This window comes from Bos indicus x Bos taurus, chromosome 2, assembly GCF_003369695.1.
Source record: "Bos indicus x Bos taurus breed Angus x Brahman F1 hybrid chromosome 2, Bos_hybrid_MaternalHap_v2.0, whole genome shotgun sequence".
Lineage (NCBI taxonomy): Eukaryota > Metazoa > Chordata > Mammalia > Artiodactyla > Bovidae > Bos > Bos indicus x Bos taurus.
In genome coordinates, this window is record NC_040077.1 from 29,868,015 (window position 1) to 29,888,144 (window position 20,130).

General features: G+C 37.4%; 1 protein-coding gene and 1 long non-coding RNA gene across 6 annotated transcripts in view; one reads left to right on the plus strand and one right to left on the minus strand.

Moving 5' to 3' along the window:
• LOC113903104 (sodium channel protein type 9 subunit alpha) overlaps positions 1–20,130 on the plus strand; it is a 165,505-nt gene that overhangs the window by 82,526 nt on the left and 62,849 nt on the right. For 3 of the 5 annotated variants that reach the window (XM_027558765.1, XM_027558790.1, XM_027558774.1), the window contains exons 7-13: positions 317–526; positions 6,384–6,447; positions 7,688–7,829; positions 12,035–12,241; positions 13,840–14,127; positions 16,371–16,742; positions 19,533–19,662. In XM_027558765.1, the coding sequence (XP_027414566.1) occupies positions 317–526; positions 6,384–6,447; positions 7,688–7,829; positions 12,035–12,241; positions 13,840–14,127; positions 16,371–16,742; positions 19,533–19,662 (1,413 nt within the window). The remainder of the gene's footprint in view (positions 1–316; positions 527–6,383; positions 6,448–7,687; positions 7,830–12,034; positions 12,242–13,839; positions 14,128–16,370; positions 16,743–19,532; positions 19,663–20,130) is intronic. The other 2 variants (XM_027558795.1, XM_027558783.1) reach the window with 1 other exon arrangement.
• LOC113903127 overlaps positions 6,396–20,130 on the minus strand; it is a 73,735-nt gene continuing 60,000 nt past the window's right edge. Inside the window, exons 2-3 of the long non-coding RNA XR_003514029.1 lie at positions 6,934–7,020; positions 6,396–6,481 (exon numbers count right to left, since the gene is read on the minus strand). This is a non-coding gene — a long non-coding RNA (uncharacterized LOC113903127). The remainder of the gene's footprint in view (positions 6,482–6,933; positions 7,021–20,130) is intronic.

The window sequence follows — 20,130 nt, forward strand, 5'->3', positions numbered from 1 at the left end:
ACAGACATGTACTGAACTGACACAAGTTATTTTTTCAAGTGAGTGTGGCTATGATTTGAGCAACCAAATTATTCATTTTGACTGGTTATTCTCTGGAAATACTTTAAAGTTTTTAGTCACTTGCTGCAATATACAGAAACAAAATATATAAAACAGCAGATCCCCCTTTTGAGCTGGTAGACTTTTTTTGAACTAGGTTATTTAAGATCATTGATTTGATAAAGTGCATGCACTTCTAGGAAAGCTTGTATTTTGCTTTTGTTTTTCATTTAGAAACTTTATTTCATTTTGAACACCATTTCTTCGCTGTATTCAGGCCTGAAGACCATCGTGGGGGCCCTGATCCAGTCTGTGAAAAAGCTCTCAGATGTCATGATCCTGACTGTGTTCTGTCTGAGCGTGTTTGCCCTGATTGGGCTGCAGCTCTTTATGGGCAACCTGAAGCATAAATGCGTGCAGAGTTCACTTGCAAATAATGAAACAATGGAAAACATATTGAACACCCTCGATGAAGAAGAATATGCAAGTAAGAATACCTCTGTAGTTGCTAATAGGTTGAAATAAGGCTAAGAGCATTGTTCTTTTTTGGCAATGAAATGTTGCTTTCATTTTAATTATTTCAAAACCACTCAAATATACAGAAAGTTGCAACAGTGTGAATTTTTATTATGTTGTATTTTCATAAATTTCCCTTGGATCTGAGCTTTCTAGCAGCTCTAATATTGAGAACTTGGGATAGTTCCATAATTCTCAATTTCTATAAAATAAAAAAGAATAAATTCGGCTGTAGAGAAATAAATCTAGCTATAAATTAATGGTATTGACCATTAGATTTCATCATGAACTATATGTTTATATACTGTAGTTTTATTGTACAGTTTATGCTTACATTTTTTATAGTATGATTTATTATATAATAATACAATTACATTTTTATACTGGTATTATTTTTATAACATTAATCATGGTACAATGTCAATTATCACATATTAAAATATTTGTCTCAATATATTTCTAAAGATTTGTATAAGCAGAGAAATTTATTCAGCTTCATCTTATTATATTAAGCTCTATCCTCCTATTATAACCAATGATGTGTTTCACAGAGCTTTCTAATGGCTCCCCTCAGTCTAGCTAATAGACCATTGAAGTTTAATTCCTCAGAACTTGTTCTGTAGGTATCATTTCAGATGATATGTATACACAGTCCCAGAAGTCTACTTAATTCACGAATATATCTTTGAGTATCTTACAGAAAGCATAAATTGTATGTTTCCTAACAGTTATCCCCTACCACAGTTTCTTTCACCAAAGCTGATTAGTTTGAGTGAGAATGAGGTCTGACAAGATTGTACTTTCTGTCTCACACCTGCAGTGTGTCTGTATGATGTTACCCACAGAACCCATGAAAGTTAATAGATAATTGAATCCAGAGGTAAATGGATATACAAGTGCCTTAGATAGAAGGGGATCAGGAAAAAAAAAAAGAAGAAGAAGAAGGGGATCAGGGAGTAAAGGTCAGGGGTTAATTCTCCTTAAATAATAAAGAATCATATGCATCTTTTTTTTTTTTTAAACTCAGTGTGTTTTTCCTACTCACTGAGAAATATAAAGGCAAATAAAATCTAGATAATATAGGAAAAAACTGTAAATAAAGAAAACTAAAAAAAAGGAACCTAAAACAAGAAAACTGAAGATTTTCAAAGTAAAATTTTAATGTATTTTTTTTTACTAACTGAAGGATAAGGAATTTAGCAGATTTTCCTTTCCTTTTTTAATTTATTTTTTTAGCTTCTGATATTATTAATATGATCCTAAATTTTATATATTTCCCAAAGACTTTATTTCTAATTTTATGCCATAAAAATTTATATATCTTACAGGTAATTGCTGACGTTTATATTCTGTTTTATGAATTGGTTTACAGCACTTACTTAAACTTGACTTTTTATACTGTGATCACTATGTCCTTTTTTCAGAATCTTTGTCTCATTCCTGGGTTGATGATTTGAGTGATTTTTAAAAACATTTTAGAATTGCTATAAGCAATTTTTTTGAAAGGAGTAGTAAAAGCTCTTAGATTTTGCAGTGTGTCCTCTTGTTGTGTTTACAATGACAGCTTAGCTAAGAGTGAAATTTTATACCATCATCTTCTCCCTCAATTCTGTATATTATTCTTGATTTTAGTCTGAAATATACTTTCACAGCAGAGATTACTGTGTTAAATCTGAGTTTGATGTCCCACCTGTTTGTTGTGTCATGGAAGCCTGGTCTCACTGCAATATTTATTCAAGCATTCATTTATCATGTCTTTTTATTGAATGCTTCCTCAAGCTAAGCATTGTGCAAGTTTCTGGAGCTGCAGCAATGAGTATGGTAGCCTCAGACCCAGCATCCACAGAGCTTATCATCTTGGGGGAATAAAAGAATAAAAGGAGGGGAACAGACAAATAACAATATTATAAGTTATAATAAATGCTATGCAAAGAAAGTAAATCTCAGGGGCTGAGATACCAACTAAATGAGAAACCTTCTCTGAGGAGGTGGCATTTAAGCAGAGATATGAAGGATAAGAAGAAGTCATAACACAGTGTAAGTGTATATGGAGGCTGTTCCTTGAGTTAGAAGGAAGAGGCTATGGAAAAGCCCTAAGACTGAAAGAGTATGTATTTAAAGAATGGGAAAGAAAAAAGAATGGGAAAACAGCAGTATGGTTAGACTTTAGCAAAAGAGAGGCAGAATGGCAACAGAGAAAGTAAAGGGAAAAGGCAGGGGTCATTTCATGAAGGATATTTTAGCCCAAGGAAAGGAGTTTTGATTTTATTTTAAATGCAGTGGTTTTGATCACTTTTGCCATATGGAGAGTTCACTGCACAAGAATGGATAGTAGACTGAAATATTGAAGGCCATAGGATGTTGTTTCTGTCATCCAAACAGGAAAACATTGTGACTTCATCTTGAGAGAAGTCAGAAAATGAAAAGGGTGTGTTCAAGATGACCTATATAACTCATGGATGGATTAAAGAGGAGAGGAGGGCTTGGGGATCTCATCTAGGTTTCTGGCCATAGTAACTGGATAGGTGGCAATGGGAAATGAGGGAAGAGTGGGCAGGTTTATAGGAGAAAGTCACTATTACCCAGTTAAAATTGAGAAGTCACTCGGACATCCAAATGGAGATAGAAAGTAGACAGTTGGAGATTTAAGAATAGAGACCAGAGGAACTGCCTAGTTTGGAGATACATACTTTGAAGTATTCATCAAAAGGAAAAGATATGTACACACCTACCCACATTCTTCTGAAAAACCCTGATGTTTATAAGTAGGTAGAGAATGGGCAATCTGGTTTTTAAAACAAATTTGGTGGTTAGAAGCTGCTAATCTCCACAACCCTAATGTCTGAAAGCAGGTAGAGAGGAGTACCCCAAAGAAGACATAGAGAAAGAGTGGCCAGTAAAGCAAGAAGCAAAGATATAAGTAAGGATGCCCAGAGAAGACAGTAGACTGAGAAAAAGGGAAAGCTTGTGTTGAATGATGCTGCAAGATCAAGGATTAAGGTTAAGGTCAAGGATGATGAGGATGGAGAAATGTACATTAGCTTAAACAACATGGGAATCATTAGTCACTTTCATGCAGAAATTTCAGTGAAGTGGTAGGAGTACAGGGTGGACTAAGGCGGTGACAGGGGTGAATAAGACAGCAGAAAGAAGAGAAGACTGTGTGTGTAGACAGTTCTTCCAAGACATTTGTCTATGAGGGAATCAGAATAACAGGGACAGTGGCTGGTGTTTTCTTTTTAAGGTGGATTTTGATAGAGATATTTTTCTAGCGCTAAAGAGGAATGAGTAGTAAAATATGGATTAATAATTCAGGAGAGTAGGGAGAGGCAAGTCCTTGAGAAAATGGAAGAGCGAAGGGGAGAGACATCTCCACCATTGAAGCAGGAGGAAAGATGGAGGAGCAGGCTGCAGTGTTCATCAGAAGAGGATTAAGTCAAGCCCAGGAGTTTTTATTTCCACAGAAAAGTGTGAGATGTATCATTGGCTAGGAGTAACAGAATTCTTCTCTTCGTATTACATTCTCCCATTACATGTTAACCTTAAATTCTCTCGAGGCTAATTACCTTAATACTTTACTGTTTACTTGTTTAGGAATTATTTTCAAGTGTTCCACCAGACCAGCGTGAGCTTTCCCATTGCTTTCCCTTTCATCATTCATGCGCTGAATTGAATAGTTAGCCCTGCAGCATGCCTATGCAGGCAGCTGTAGAGCCCACCTTTATAAAGCAACTCCTCAGTGATTGGCCAATATGAATCAGCATTACCTTAAAGGATGACTCTAAAGTAGTCTTTCCATAATAAAAAAAGTCTCAGAGATTTATGGATAAAAAGTTACATGATAACCTCCTCCATCCTCATTCTGCCATGCCCACCCTCCCTGAGGCACAGGATTTTTTTTTTTTTTAAAGCACAGTGTGAGAATTTTCTCCCCAAACTAAGAGGCTTTATTGCTTTGTGTCTTCTAAGATTTGTGTCTTCTGCATAATGCCAAACGGTGATGTGTTAAGTCGGTCAGTCTTACCTGAAGTTATTTAATAAGAGCTGTTTCTCTTTGAGTATTTATATAGAAAGTGTGCGGCACTGTGTTAAGTGTTTTACACGCAATATCATATTAGTACTATTCAACAGCTCTTTGAAGTAGGTGTTCCTATCCACATTTTACAACTGCAATAGCCAAATCATAAAGTGGTAAAGCAATTCACTTACATATGAAAGGGTGGAAGCAATATTCAAATTTAAGTACATCTGACTTCAGAGTTTTTGTTCTACTGTTGCTCCAGAGGCTGCTAAAAATGATATCTTTATTTTTTTTTTTTTTGACTTGAGCCAAATAGGAAGCTGAGCCCCTATTAAAATGTTTTTTTCGTCCTTTATACCTTTACTATGTGCTTTTGGATTGGCCCTCTGTATTAAGAATAAGTTGTTGCAGTGAATAAAGGAAGAGTTATGAGTTCCTTTACACCTGAAAATGGGCACCAAGGGTACCATGAGAGGGGAAAATGTGCATTTATTTCAGTTCAATGTCCTCAACATTCCAGAACTTAGTAAGTCGTAAGTAGATATTGATTAGTGAATAAACAATGAGAGAATTTCAGAAAATACATTTCCTTTGCTTGTGGTTTTGCCTTGCCGGTTCTTCCTCTTCTGGAATACTTGGAGCTCTTTCCCTTCTCTTCTCCCTCCCTCCACTCCCCTCCCTTACTCCACTTCCTCTCTGGGTTCACTCATCAGATCCCCTTGGCCTGACTGTAGTTGATGCTTTCACTGACCTTAAGACATATCCATCCACTTACTTAGTTGACAAATACAATTAAATACCTAGTAATCATTTCAAACAAAGAACAGCTAAAACAGAGATCCTGGTTTTCCTTCAGGCCATTTCTTTGCCTCAATCTTCCTTATCCCAGGTAACTGGCACCGCTCTGACCAGTTGACACATCCCCGTGTCCCCTGTCTTCCACACATCCCACACACATTCCTAAAGGAAGAATAGATACCTTTATTCTACGCCCTTCTCTCCATATCCATGGCTACTCTCTGGAGACCTGTCACCTCTCACTGTAGTCTCTTAGCTTGTATCCCTGCCTCCACACTTGCCCTCCTATTGTCCAGAGTCCACAAAGCAGCCACAGCAACATTGTCTTGTATCTCTACTTCCTACTTCTATTGCTTCCTATCATACTTAAAATCCAAACTCCTTTCCATGTCATGCAAAGACTTGCCACATGGCCCCTGCCTATCTTTGCCACCACAATACCCCCAACTCACTACACTGTAACTGGGCTGACCATTTTGCTGTTTTGTCCCATATACCAATTTCATTTCCACCTTAGGGTTTTATTCTGCTCTTTACTCTGTCAAGATGTCTCTTCATCAGGATCTTTGAGTAGCTGGCTTCTCTGTAGCCTTTAGGTCCCAGTTTAAATGTCATCTCTTTAGAAAAGACTTCCCGGGCCACATTTGGTCACACTTTCTTAATATATTTTTATGGGGCATCTTCCCCTGTGTGAAAATCCCTTGTATATTTATTTATATACTTGTTAAGTGTTCTTCACCATCCCTAGCCTCCACCCTTACCTGAGCATAAAGCTTCATAAAACTGATGATCTTATTTATCTTGTTTGTCATTGTATTCACTGCCTGGCCCATAATAGGTTATCAGCATTTTTTGAGTGAGAATTTATAAGAATGCAATAAATAAATGAATGCCTATCGCCGGGCCTGAATGTATTTGTAAATATATCTGTTTTAGTTAACTTACCTGCTCAGCCACTCTGAAAGCTTACACTGCATAACGTGATGTTGTCCAATTTCTTCCTAAACAGAATATTTTTATTACTTGGAGGGATCCAAAGATGCTCTCCTTTGTGGTTTCAGCAGTGATTCAGGGTATGTAATATTTGTTTCAATTTTAGTCTAAAGACTGAAAAATAGAAAAAGCAAGTTCAATCAGTTTGCTAAGAAGGACCTTTGATTCTATGTTATTTTCTTAGATTTCATGACATTACTTGACGCATTTTGTCCCACAGTGAGTCCAGACTTTAAAACGATCATGGTTAATGCGTACTTTTGAAAGCAAGACGTAGGTATGCTTGGATTAAAACAAGATACCAGTCATACATATCTTAAGGAAGTAGAAAAAAAGTTACTTCCAAAAAACCCAACCAAGAGTTGTTTGGATAGTTTCTAGCCTTTCTTGTTTCCAGAAAGAAGAGTGATAAAATCAGCTTTTCTTTCCATCCCTAAATTCTACTCATTCTCCCATCGAGTACAGTTCATAGGTGACAGAATGCAGTGACAGTTTGGCCACTCTAAACAAAAGGGTCCCACGGACTTGGGTAAAGCTATTTTAAGGTATCATATTTATGTAAGTACCTGCTGTTTCTCCCATACACAACTTCATTTCTGCTGTAGGGCCTTTGTTCTTGCACTCTCCCTGCCCAGAGATCCCTTGACCAGACTCTGTGTACACAGGGAACATAAAAATAAACAAGATAAAGTTGCTGCTCCCAAAGACACATCAAAACACCTTTTATCTGTCATTGTGGATACCAATCTACCAACTTTAAAAAGACAAAAAGTCTAATTATAAATCTCCATGAACTTACACAATTGCTATCTGTTGACTGTTGTTGATTCTAGTTCACCTCAAGAATAATTTGGGGAAACAGTTTTATTAGAGACCTGTATATTAATATCAATCTTTGTGAATATAAGAATTTTTATATGATATCTAGTGAAAGTTTTCAAGTTTTGATGATTGTTGATGATGATACTAATAGCAGCTACCATTTATAAAATGTTTTTTATGTACAGGAAGTAGGTTAGGTAATTTGCATACATTATCTTTTTTAAACTTTAAAACAATCTTAACCTTTGGAAGTACGTATTATTATCTTGTCTCATGGAAAGAAGAAACGGCCTTGCAGAATTTAAGTAATTTGACAAAGTCAGCAACTAGTGAAAAGTAGGGATGGGGTTGAAACCCACTTCTTTCTGACTTCAAAAAGTGTGTTCTTAAAAATTATTCGATATTGTCCCCCTGAAAAGGAAATCTTGAGTTTTTGACTTCTCTGTAAGACTCTTCAGCTTGCATCCTCTGACTTGTGATATTCTTTCTCACATGTAGTCAGTGTCCAGAAGGGTACACCTGTAAGAAGATTGGCAGAAATCCTGACTATGGCTACACGAGCTTCGATACTTTCAGCTGGGCCTTCTTAGCCTTGTTTCGGCTAATGACCCAGGATTACTGGGAAAACCTTTACCAACAGGTGCGTGCCAAGAGAAGCATTCATTGTATTCACTCCACAAAAAAACTGATGTATGTGCTAACCAGCTTTATGTATGAGATATTTTATTCGATTTAGAATGGAGAAAACTCTATTGTATTAGTCCTGTGTGTTCTACTTCTAGTATTATTAGAATGGATCATTCTTAAATCATAAATTATTTTCTTATCTTTTCTGGGCTTTTTGATCTCCAGATCTCTTTCCCTCTTTGTGAATGTAGCATCCCATGGGGTCCTAGGTAAATAGCAAGAAATATCCTATAACATTTTCTCATAGCACTGCTATACACTCCATGCTTTCTACACATGCCTCCCTGCTTACAGTGCTCTAAATAGCAGGCTCTCCTGTGCTCACCATGCTTTGTCTTTTAACTACCTTGGACACTTGTTCTGGACTCAGTAGTATCTCCCCCAAATTCATATGTTGAAGTCCTAACTCCCAGTACCTTAGAATGACTATGTTTGGAGTTATGGCCCTTAAAGAGGTAACTAAGTTACAATGAAGGGCTTTCCAGGTAGCTCACTGGTAAAGAATCCACCTGCCAATGTAGGAGATGTGGGTTCAATCCCTGGGTCAGGAAGAACCCCTGGAGAAGGAAATGGTAACTCACTCTAGTATGCTTGTCTGGAGAATCCCATGGATAGAGGAGCCTGGCAGGCTGCAGTCCATGGGGATGCAAAGAGTCAGACACGACTAAGCAATTGAGCACAAGTTAAAATGAGGCCATTTGGGTAGGTTCTAAACCAATCTCATGTTCTTATAAGAAGGAAACATTAGGACATGAGTGAGAGACGCCACACACACACATACACACACACACACACACAGAAAATGCCAAGTGAGGACTTAGAAGGTGGCCTCAGGAAAAACCAAACCTGCCAACACTTTGATCTTGAATTTTCATCATCTAGGACTATGAGAAAATACACTTCTGTTGTGTAAGCTACCCAATTTAAGGGTTTTGTTATGGCAGCCTGAGCAAACTAGAATAGGAATGGAAGACTCAATCCATGACTCTAAGTTTTCCTCTCCTAACTCAACTGCAGGTTTCATCATCCATCTCTTGTAGTGGAATTCTTCATTCACGTGGCCATCTCCTCCAACTTACATGTGGTCTTCTGGGGACTGTGGGCTCTATCTTTTCACCTATATGTTATCAGCACCCAACCTCAAGAGAAAGGAGACCAAAAATGATTATTTTGTATTATAAAAAATAGGTTTGTGACATTGTACAGGAGACAGGGATCAAGACCATCCCCATGGAAAAGAAATGCAAAAAAGCAAAATGGCTATCTGGGGAGGCCTTACAAATAGCTGTGAAAAGAAGAGAAGCAAAAAGCAAAGGAGAAAAGGAAAGATATAAACATCTGAATGCAGAGTTCCAAAGAATAGCAAGAAGAGATAAGAAAGGCTTCTTCAGCAATCAATGCAAAGAAATAGAGGAAAACAACAGAATGGGAAGGACTAGAGATCTCTTCAAGAAAATCAGAGATACCAAAGGAACATTTCGTGCAAAGATGGGCTCGATAAAGGACGGAAATTGTATGGACCTAACAGAAGCAGAAGATATTAAGGAGACATGGCAAGAATACACAGAAGAACTGTACAAAAAAGATCTTCACGACCCAGATAATCACAATGGTGTGATCACTGGCCTAGAGCCAGACATCCTGGAATGTGAAGTCAAGTGGGCCTTAGAAAGCATCACTACGAACAAAGCTAGTGGAGGTGATGGAATTCCAGATGAGCTATTTCAAATCCTGAAAGATGATGCTGTGAAAGTGCTGCACTCAATATGCCAGCAAATTTGGAAAACTCAGCAGTGGCCACAAGACTGGAAAAGGTCAGTTTTCATTCCAATCCCAAAGAAAAGCAATGCCAAAGAATGCTCAAACTACTGTACAATTGCACTCATCTCACACGCTAGTAAAGTAATGCTCAAAATTCTCCAAGCCAGGCTTCAGCAATATGTGAACAGTGAACTTCCTGATGTTAAAGCTGGTTTTAGAAAAGGCAGAGGAACCAGAGATCAAATTGTCAATATCCACTGGATCATCGAAAAAGCAAGAGATTCCAGAAAAGCATCTATTTCTGCTTTATTGACTATGCCAAAGCCTTTGACTGTGTGGATCACAATAAACTGTGGAAAATTCTGAAAGAGATGGGAATACCAGACCACCTGACCTGCCTCTTGAGAAATGTGTATGCAGGTCAGGAAGCAACAGTTAGAACTGGACATGGAACAACAGACTGGTTCCAAATAGGAAAAGGAGTTCATCAAGGCTGTATATTGTCACCCTGTTTATTTAACTTATATGCAGAGTACATCATGAGAAATGCTGGACTGGAAGAAACACGAGCTTGAATTAAGATTGCTGGGAGAAATATCAATAACCTCAGATATGCAGATGACACCACCCTTATGGCAGAAAGTGAAGAGGAACTAAAAAGCCTCTTGAGGAAAGTGAAAGTGGAGAGTGAGAAAGTAGGCTTAAAGTTCAACATTCAGAAAACGAAGATCACGGCATCCGGTCCCATCACTTCATGGGAAATAGATGGGGAAACAGTGGAAACAGTGTCAGACTTTATTTTTCTGGGCTCCAAAATCACTACAGATGGTGACTGCAGCCATGAAATTAAAAGACACTTACTCCTTAGAAGGAAAGTTATGACCAACCTAGATAGCATATTCAAAAGCAGAGACATTACTTTCAGAGACATTACTAGATGAACCAACAAAGGTTCATCTAGTCAAGGCTATGGTTTTTCCTGTGGTCATGTATGGATGTGAGAGTTGGACCGTAAAGAAGGCTGAGCGCCGAAGAATTGATGCTTTTGAACTGTGGTGTTGGAGAAGACTCTTGAGAGTCCCTTGGACTGCAAGAAGATCCAACCAGTCCATTCTGAAGGAAATCAGCCCTGGGATTTCTTTGGAAGGAATGATGCTAAAGCTGAAACTCCAGTACTTTGGCCACCTCATGTGAAGAGTTGACTCATTGGAAAAGCTTCTGATGCTGGGAGGGATTGGGGGCAAGAGGAGAAGGGGACGACAGAGGATGAGATGGCTGGATGGCATCACTGACTCGATGGACGTGAGTCTGAGTGAACTCCAGGAGTTGGTGATGGACAGGGAGGCCTGGCATGCTGCGATTCATGGGGTCACAAAGAGTCGGACACGACTGAGCGACTGATCTGATCTGATCTTTCTCAGATTGCCACAGGTTCTTCTTTTGGCCTGTTTTGTCTGTTTCATATCTGAGAATATTATAAATGAATATAGAAATTATATGAAAATATAACTTTACAGGAAAAAATATGAAATATACAAATGACTGTTTAAGGATGCAAAAAGATACTCACCTTTACTGCAAATTAAGACTAGAGTGACATATAACTTTTCATCTCTTGGAATGACAAAGATCAAAAAGTTGATCAAAAGGAAGATACTGTCTGATTAAGCTATGGGGAGGCAGATTTTCTCACACATTTCTGTGAACCACTGGAGAGGCTAACATGGGAGTTTCTATGAAAATTAAAATGAATATGCCTGTTGACTTAAGAATTCCACTACTAAGAATTTATCCAAAAGAAGAATTCAGTAACAACTGATACTGATAGAAAAAGGAACTGAGTTTTTAGAGAAAGGATAAAGAGACTTATTTTTCAGTTAATATCTGTTGGTACAGTTTAATTTTTTAACATGTATTACATTTAAAAATGTTTAGTGTTAATTAAAAATATGTAAAAGTTGAATACATAAGTTCATTTAATAAGGCTATTTACCTTGTGGTAACATAAACATTAATATTTAATATATCAGAATGTGATACTATAGAAATTATCTAGTCCTATAATTTGAAAATGAGTAAAAACAGCTAGTTTTTGAGTAATTTTCAGACTAGGGGAGAAAAAAATTCAGAGTTATTATTAAGCTTATCATAGTGTAGAATCATATTTAATTTTGGTACAGGCTTAATACATTGCTATATCTTTTGTCTTGGAAAAGTGTGTGTTTTAATACTGATTGTTTTTTATGAAGATACAATTTTATTCCTTTATTTTTTGATAACATGAGACTATACAGAACTGCTCGATTTACCATGCCTTAATATGCCATTCAAGTTGAAATGATTTACCAAAAAAAAACCCTTTGTGTTATTAAAATAATGATTTCCTTTTTTGCCTAGACCTTGCGTGCTGCTGGGAAAACCTACATGATCTTCTTTGTTGTGGTGATTTTCCTGGGATCCTTTTATCTAATAAATTTGATCCTGGCTGTTGTTGCCATGGCCTATGAAGAACAGAATCAGGCAAACATTGAAGAAGCGAGGCAGAAAGAGTTAGAATTTCAGCAGATGCTGGATCGACTTAAAAAAGAGCAAGAGGAAGCGGAGGTATTTTTATTTGGTTTAAAATTCTTCCTAGAAGTGAACAGGCAAAGGGAAACAACAGAACCCCTGTGATCTCTGTCCGACCTTTCCCAGGGAGATTTTCTCTCCTGGATTCTTTCCTATAAACTGAATTTTCATTCTGGTGTGGTCAAAGGAAGCAATTCTGTATTGAGTTAGAGTTGACATCTGCTTCATTCTACCTTCCCCCTTACTCAGCTCACTTCAGCATGGAGAATGTTCTAAGCTCTTTTTCCTAAGCCTGTTCCCCATGATTCCTCAGTGTGTATGGTATTAAGCAAAGTCCCGAAACATTTATGATGTTATTTCCCCACACTAACAACTGTACACATGTCCTTAGGGAAAATTATGTTGATATTAGAGTTAACAAATACACTGTGGAGTAGAAAGCAAATGGGCATCAGTTTTGGTTAAAGTTGCAAAAATTTTAAGGTAATGTGAGATGTTGAAAAAATCATACTTATGATTGTGGCCACTTTAGGTTAAGTCACAAATTTTTGTGGATTTTTCCTTACTCCTCCCTCCAAAGGGGTACGTCAGTGGAAAAGTTTGAGGAAGTTTGTACTAAGAGAACCAAAATTTCAAGTATTTTACATAAGTTGATGGTTTGACCTAGTAAAATCTCTTCAAGAAATCTAAACTCTTGGGAGGAAGGTAGTAATCTGTAATGCAGAGAAGCTTTTAGGCAGAAAGATGTTCAGTGTAATATTTTAATATTAAAAATCAGAAAGCATTTAAAGTTCCAAAAATTAGAAAGTAGCTAAGAGGATTATAATATTTTTGTGTCTTGAAATATTACTCAGCCATAAGATATGTGTTTTAAGAATATTATGACAGGAAAAGGTGTTAATATAATAATATGTTAAGTCATAGAATACAAAATTGAATGTAAGATATACATTAAAAATATATGAAGACTGAAAGACGTGTTAATGCCAGTTATTCCTGGGATGTAGGATTGTGTGTAATTCTTGCTTTTTATTCACAATATCTTTAATTCCAAATTTTGTAAGGGTTGGAAGGTTTTACAAGGGTTTTTAATAATAAAACCTTAATTTTTATAAAAGGGTTAGCACTAGGCTATTGCAGGAATTTCCTGGGTAATCCCTAAAAGTGTCTTTTATTTTCTTGATATATTATTCTGTAATAATTAATATTATTTTAAAATAATTCTTTCTTCATTTAACTATAGAAGTGCATGAATCTATTGATAATATTGAATTATACTGTATACCTGAACAACTTATACAAATGAATTATCTTATCACATGGTTGATATGAGTTTTATGTCCCAGAATTATCTACAGTTAAAACTTTTACATATACTATTTAAAATTGCTTTATTATAAGTATAGTAATAGTATATAATTGTTTAATTATGAAACACAGTAGGGCTTTATTAACAATGCAAGAGAAGTGATAAACATACATTTTATAAGCTCTCAGTCATGATGCAAAGGAAACATTACTTCCCGTATGAGGGACATGATTATATGCACAGTATAATTAAATTTGTGGTAAAGAGGTGCATTTTGCAGTTCTTGGAATTGACTCACTGTATGTGTGTTCTCTTGGTTCAACAGGCAATAGCATTAGCAGCAGCTGAATATACCAGCATTGGGAGAAGCAGAATAATGGGTCTGTCTGAGAGTTCTTCTGAAACATCCAAACTGAGCTCTAAAAGTGCTAAAGAAAGAAGAAACAGGAGAAGGAAAAAGAACCAAAAGAAACTCTCCAGTGGGGAAGAAAAGGGAGATGATGAGAAACTGTCCAAATCGGAATCCGAGGAGAGCATCAGGAGAAAAAGTTTCCACCTTGGTGTTGAAGGTCATAGGCGAGCACGTGAAAAAAGACTGTCTACCCCTAACCAGGTACCACTGACACCCTCACATGTGTATTGCCAGAGGTGGGATCACGGAGTTCTGTCTGAGGGGAGGGTGCTCAGGAGAAGAGTGAGTGACTTCGTTAGTATGTTTTTAGGTAAAAACCTATTGATGACTGGGCATTTATGGAAAGAACATAGAGATGTATAGTCTTCCATTTAAGTTTGACCATTTTGAAGGAGCTTATAGTTTTAGAATTGTCATATCTTCTCCAATATAAATATCCAAAACACATGTTCATGAGAACCAGCGTAGAAATGAAGAAAACATTTACAGTATCAGTTACCTTTTCTTGTTTTTATTTAGTCTTCATTTTGCAGTGCCTCATTGGTTAATGATTAGTTTTGATTTGATTACTAATGATTTTGATTACTAATGATTAGATTAGTTTTTTTCTTTTTTCACCAGTGTAGGTACACCAGACTACTGTAGGTAGTCACCACATGACTGCAAGGAGTCACCACTTTAGGCACCACCAGAATATCAGTCACCCAAACCTTACTGCCTCTACCCCAAAAGGTACCAGTCTCTACCATCTAGTCCTTCCCATAGTCTCTTATTTCTCCTTGTGTGGAATTTCTCTTTCCTTTTTTTTTTTTTTCCCACTGACACCTCTGTATTTCAGATCTTCCTGCCTACAAACCTCCAGGAGCAAGAATTCCTATTCCTCTTTATACTTCCCTGGTTTCCACTGCACAGTCCCTTCAAATAAGTTTTCTAAAACCAAGTAGTTTTTCTGCTCAACTTAAAATATAAAAAGCAGACAAAAACTATGTTGAATAGCCACTGACTACAGAACAAGCCCCACGTCTTGTCAATGCCTTGGCTCTGATCTAGTCCCACTCTTGTCAGCCTGCATGTAGCCTCGGTCCACCACCACGGTGACTCTCCGCTCCATGCCCTATGTTCTCATGGCTTTTGACTTGGTGCACATGGTTTCCTCTTCTTCCTTGTTCTCCTCCTGGCATGGGGCCACCCATTCGTTGCCCCTTAGCTCAGGGGCCACCCATCCACAGAGTCCTCTGTTCTCTCTGCTCCTCCCAATCTGCTCTTCAGTTACCCACTTAGAATTACTCTCATTTTCATTTATGTCATTAAAATTTCTAGCTTCTGCTGCTTAAGTCTGTAGGACCCTACCAGATATATACAAAAGTGAAAGAATCCCTTCCTTCAAAGATTTCATAATCTAGTTGGGGAGATAGAACTTGAATGTAATATCGGTTAAAAAAAAAAGCAAAACAAAACTATGAGTGGAGCAGTTCAAGCTAGTTTTAAGGTAAAGACGTTACTATATGCATTTCCCATTATTCTCAATGCCTATCACATTGTCCTTAACATAGTAAGCACTAATGTTTATTGAATTAGATACACCCAAGGAATATGCAGTGTGATTTATACACATAGTTTATCTTGGACACAAGTCATATAAATGTGACTTGTTTTCACCTCTTTAGTATTGGACAGCTTCTTCTCCATGTTCTAATAGTATTATGGGGGCTTCCCTGGTGGTTCAGTGGTAAAGAATCCACCTGCCAATGCAGGAGACAGGGTTCAATCTCTGGGTGGGAAAGATCCCTTGGAGAAGGAAATGACAACCCACTCCACTGTTCTTGCCTGGGAAATCCCACAGACAGAGGAGCCTGACGGGCTACAGTCCACAGTTTCCCAAAAGAGTCAAACATAACTGAGTGACTAAACAACAACGACAAAAAATATTTTTAAGACTTTGTAAATCCATTGGTAATTAGAATGTCTTTCTTAACAGACCGTAACTGAGCCCTCAGTGTGCAGGGTAGAGTTGCAAGCAACGGAATGCAAAGATGCGTACAGTGTGGTCTTAGCCTCAAGAAAGTTTCAGTACTTAAGCAATGTAGGGGTTGATGTATGAACAGCTCGGTAACAGCTATTAGTATCAAATTCTTTTTTAAGTAATAATTTGTTTATAGCAACATGAATGGTACAGAATGAGTGGAGAGATAACTTGATGCCAGAAGTATAGAGAATGATACAGTAGCAGATAACGCACTTGGTCCTGAAAAGATGAACTTTTCCAGTCTCCTCATTCCTTATTTGAAAGAATTTGTTGTTTTGCTGAATTTCTTTGTTTTTAAATATGTTTCTTTTAAATCCAGTACAGAGCCCTCTGCCCTCAGGTCCGTGGTCTTCATAGGAGTTCTAGGAAATGCACGTCTGCTTCAGCAGATACACATCACCTTTTATTTTTCCTGCAGTCACCACTGAGCATTCGTGGCTCCTTGTTTTCTGCAAGGCGGAGCAGCAGAACAAGTCTTTTCAGCTTCAAAGGTCGAGGAAGAGATATTGGATCCGAGACTGAATTTGCCGACGACGAGCACAGCATCTTTGGTGACAACGAGAGCAGAAGGGGCTCCCTGTTTGTGCCCCACAGACCTCGGGAGCGGCGCAGCAGTAACATCAGCCAAGCCAGTAGGTCTCCCCCAGTGCTGCCAGTGAATGGGAAGATGCACAGCGCTGTCGACTGCAATGGCGTGGTCTCCTTGGTGGATGGACCCTCCGCCCTCATGCTACCCAATGGACAGCTCCTGCCAGAGGTGATAATAGATAAGGCAACTTCTGATGACAGCGTAAGGACGTTTTAAATAGCTCAGGCATGGTTCGGCCCTTATTCTTGCATCCATCACTCTCTCTGCTGGAGGGGCCTTCTCTCTGGTCCTCTGAATGGCTCTGTATCTTGCAATACTTTTTATGCTAGAAACACACCTTTAACTGATTAATGTAATCCTTATACTATTGTTGTAGGTATCCAATTCCAACATATTTAAAATCCCATTTTTGAAAAAATAGTACTTATCTACTGATATTATACTTGATTATGACTCACCCCCTTAGAAAACAATTTATATATCAGCATAAAATGCATTGATAATGCTAACATTATTAGTTGATAATAGGTTCCATGTCTGTAAGGAGATTTGTGTTATTTGCCACCTACTGCTATTTTTTCAAGTCACTACTTTATATATACCTTGCTCCAAGGGATCTTATTTGAGTTCTTAATAATTAATAATAGTAATAATAATAGCAGACACGTTAGTATTTATAGCAGCCCTAGGAGGTGATATATTACTATCCCTTTTATACACCTGGGGAAACTGAGTCACGGGGAAATGAAACAATTTGTGCAAAGTCACTCAGCCAATAAATGGTAGTCCTGAAATTCATAAAGAGGCCCTCTGTTTCTGAGCTTGTGGTTTTAACCACCACACTTTCTCTCCAGGATGTGGTAAACTTCTTAGGAATAGTTTAGAGTAACTGTGATTTTCCCCCACATATAAATGAAACACACTGTTATCATTAAAAGAAATACCAAAATTCTTTCATCTGAAATCTGTGAATAAAAACATAATATCCAAAATACATAGGTAAATGCAAACATATACATATAAGATAAAAATAAAACACCTTTCCAAAACAACAATTTCAAGAGTTCGGGAGTCATTGAGTGGTATGAGAAAAGGGTGTGATGAAGCCTGAAAGTGAGATCTTTCTGGTTTTAGAGTTTCTTGGTTATGTGTTAAGGTCACTCACCATGTTACATTGTGTTGCTTGATATCGGAAAGGCTTTGACTAACTTAACAAGCTCTGAACTTGTGCCACCTATTCATAAATCATATTTGCAGACAATGAAGTATTTTAAGTGAGAATGAAGTTCCATCAAAGCCATGGCCACGCATGCATTTCCGTTTGAATGCATGCATATGCTTTTAGGTCATATGTGACCTCTGTGCTTGCATGATACAGCTTCAGCCCTCTGTCAAGGTGTTTTTCTTATCAAACAAGCATGTTAAATTTCCATGGAATCATATCTTTGCTGTGTTTTGCTTTTCAATAATGTGTATTACCTATAAAAGATTATATAATGTATATCAGATTTAGAGATTATTTCCTATTTTTAAATGAAATGTTTCACTTAATACTTTGTTTTACCACAGAAAAATCATTATCACTCTAAATTCTAAGACTAAAACTACAGAGCTGGAGTAATTAGTGGATACTTTATAATTCAATAGAAATAAATGCAAAACATAATAGCGTGTAATAATGTACAGTTTAGATGAAAAAATTGCATGAGAAATAATATAACTTTGAGACCTGAGACATGTCTACATGGAGAAAAAAATGCTTTATCAACACAGCTATTTGTTTGACTTGGGGAAAAAAGAAATCACTGCTTCCAGAAAGTCAGTAAATTAGAGAGTATTTCAGCTAAAACATGGTTATAGACAGATCTCCGTGAGAAGCCACCTGCAAATATGTGTGTGTGTATCCTCACACATATATGGACATGCATGCATATATACACACATACATCTATTTATGCCTGTTTGTTTAATATACAAGCATATATAACTGTATCTAAACAACTATACTTTACAACTCTAAATCTGTATATCTATGTATATGTTTGTAGAATGGTGTGTGTGTGTATACACATATATATATATACATACCACATATTGCAACCCCATGAACTGTAGCCTACCAGGCTCCCCCATCCATGGGATTTTCCAGGCAAGAATACTGGAGTGGGGTGCCATTGCCTTCTCCATAAAGTTGTCTGAAGTCTATATGTATATATGTGTATGTGTGTGTGTATTGTTGGCCTGCACTGAACTGGCACAGTGTTTTAACTCTGAATTAGCTGCCAAGATTTAGAAATAAGACATCTTTACATAAATATGGTATACCTGGTAAAATTGAGCTCATATTCCTGCATGGCAGCAATCCTTTGAAGCCTCTTTTAGATGGAGCTTACATTCTCCATTTTGATACAGTGTCCATCAGTCTTAATCATTGTTTTTCTACTGAGTCATTCATCTTGATAGAGCAGTTCATGAGATCTGCTTTGGCAAGAGAAACAGTCATGACCATTGCCCTGTTATTGCCCCAACAAAGAATAATTACAGAAGTTTATCAGAGAACACTGAAGTTCTTCCTTTACACACACACACATACACCATTGCAAAACTTATTTAGCTGTTTTCATGTTAGGACTCTTACATAGTAAAGCTATCTGAATAAATTGGAGACCCAGAAAGATAGATAATGATAGTGATTATAACAATGAAAGCAGCTCATTTTAGTTTTTATTTCCTTAGTGTTAAGCCATTGAATCCTCATAACAAGATTGTGAGGCAAGTACTATGATTATTTCCATTTCACCAGTGATGAAATGGAGACAGGTTAAGTAACTCTCCTATGGTACACAGCCAGTAAATGGCAGAGCCATGACTCAAATCAACAGTCTAGGCTCTAATTACTCACTACAACTTTGTGGGCAAGATTTTATTTTCTACCTACAATTTATTGAAATTCCATTCTTAAACTGTAATTAATCATCTTTTTTTTTTCAGGGTACAACCAATCAAATACACAAGAAAAGACGTCACAGTTCTTACCTCCTTTCTGAGGATATGTTGAATGACCCCAATCTCAGACAAAGGGCAATGAGTAGGGCAAGCATATTAACAAACACTGTAGAAGGTATGGAATAACATTCTCTTAACCATACAGATTTTTAAGCAAAATTCAGGTAAGTCCTGGTCAGCCTCGAATAGATACAGCAAGTACTTAGGAAGAATTCAAAGAATGTAAAATGGTTATGAGCAATGGTAAGACTAACCAATAGGTACTAATGGAATTGTCTTTAGTACTTAAAAAGGGGATAAAGTTCTTTGTGATTAAAGACAGGCTTTGGGTGATAAGGGCTTCCCTGGTGGCTCAGACGGTAAAGCGTCTACCTGCAATGCAGGAGACCCGGGTTCGATTCCTGGGTCGGGAAGATCCCCTGGAGAAGGAAATGGCATTCCACTCCAGCACTCTTGCCTGGAAAATCCCATGGACGGAGGAGCCTGATAGGCTACCATCCATGGGGTTGCAAAGAGTCGGACACGACTGAGCGACTTCACTTTCTTTCTTTCTTTCTTTCTTTCTTTGGACGATAATGACCTT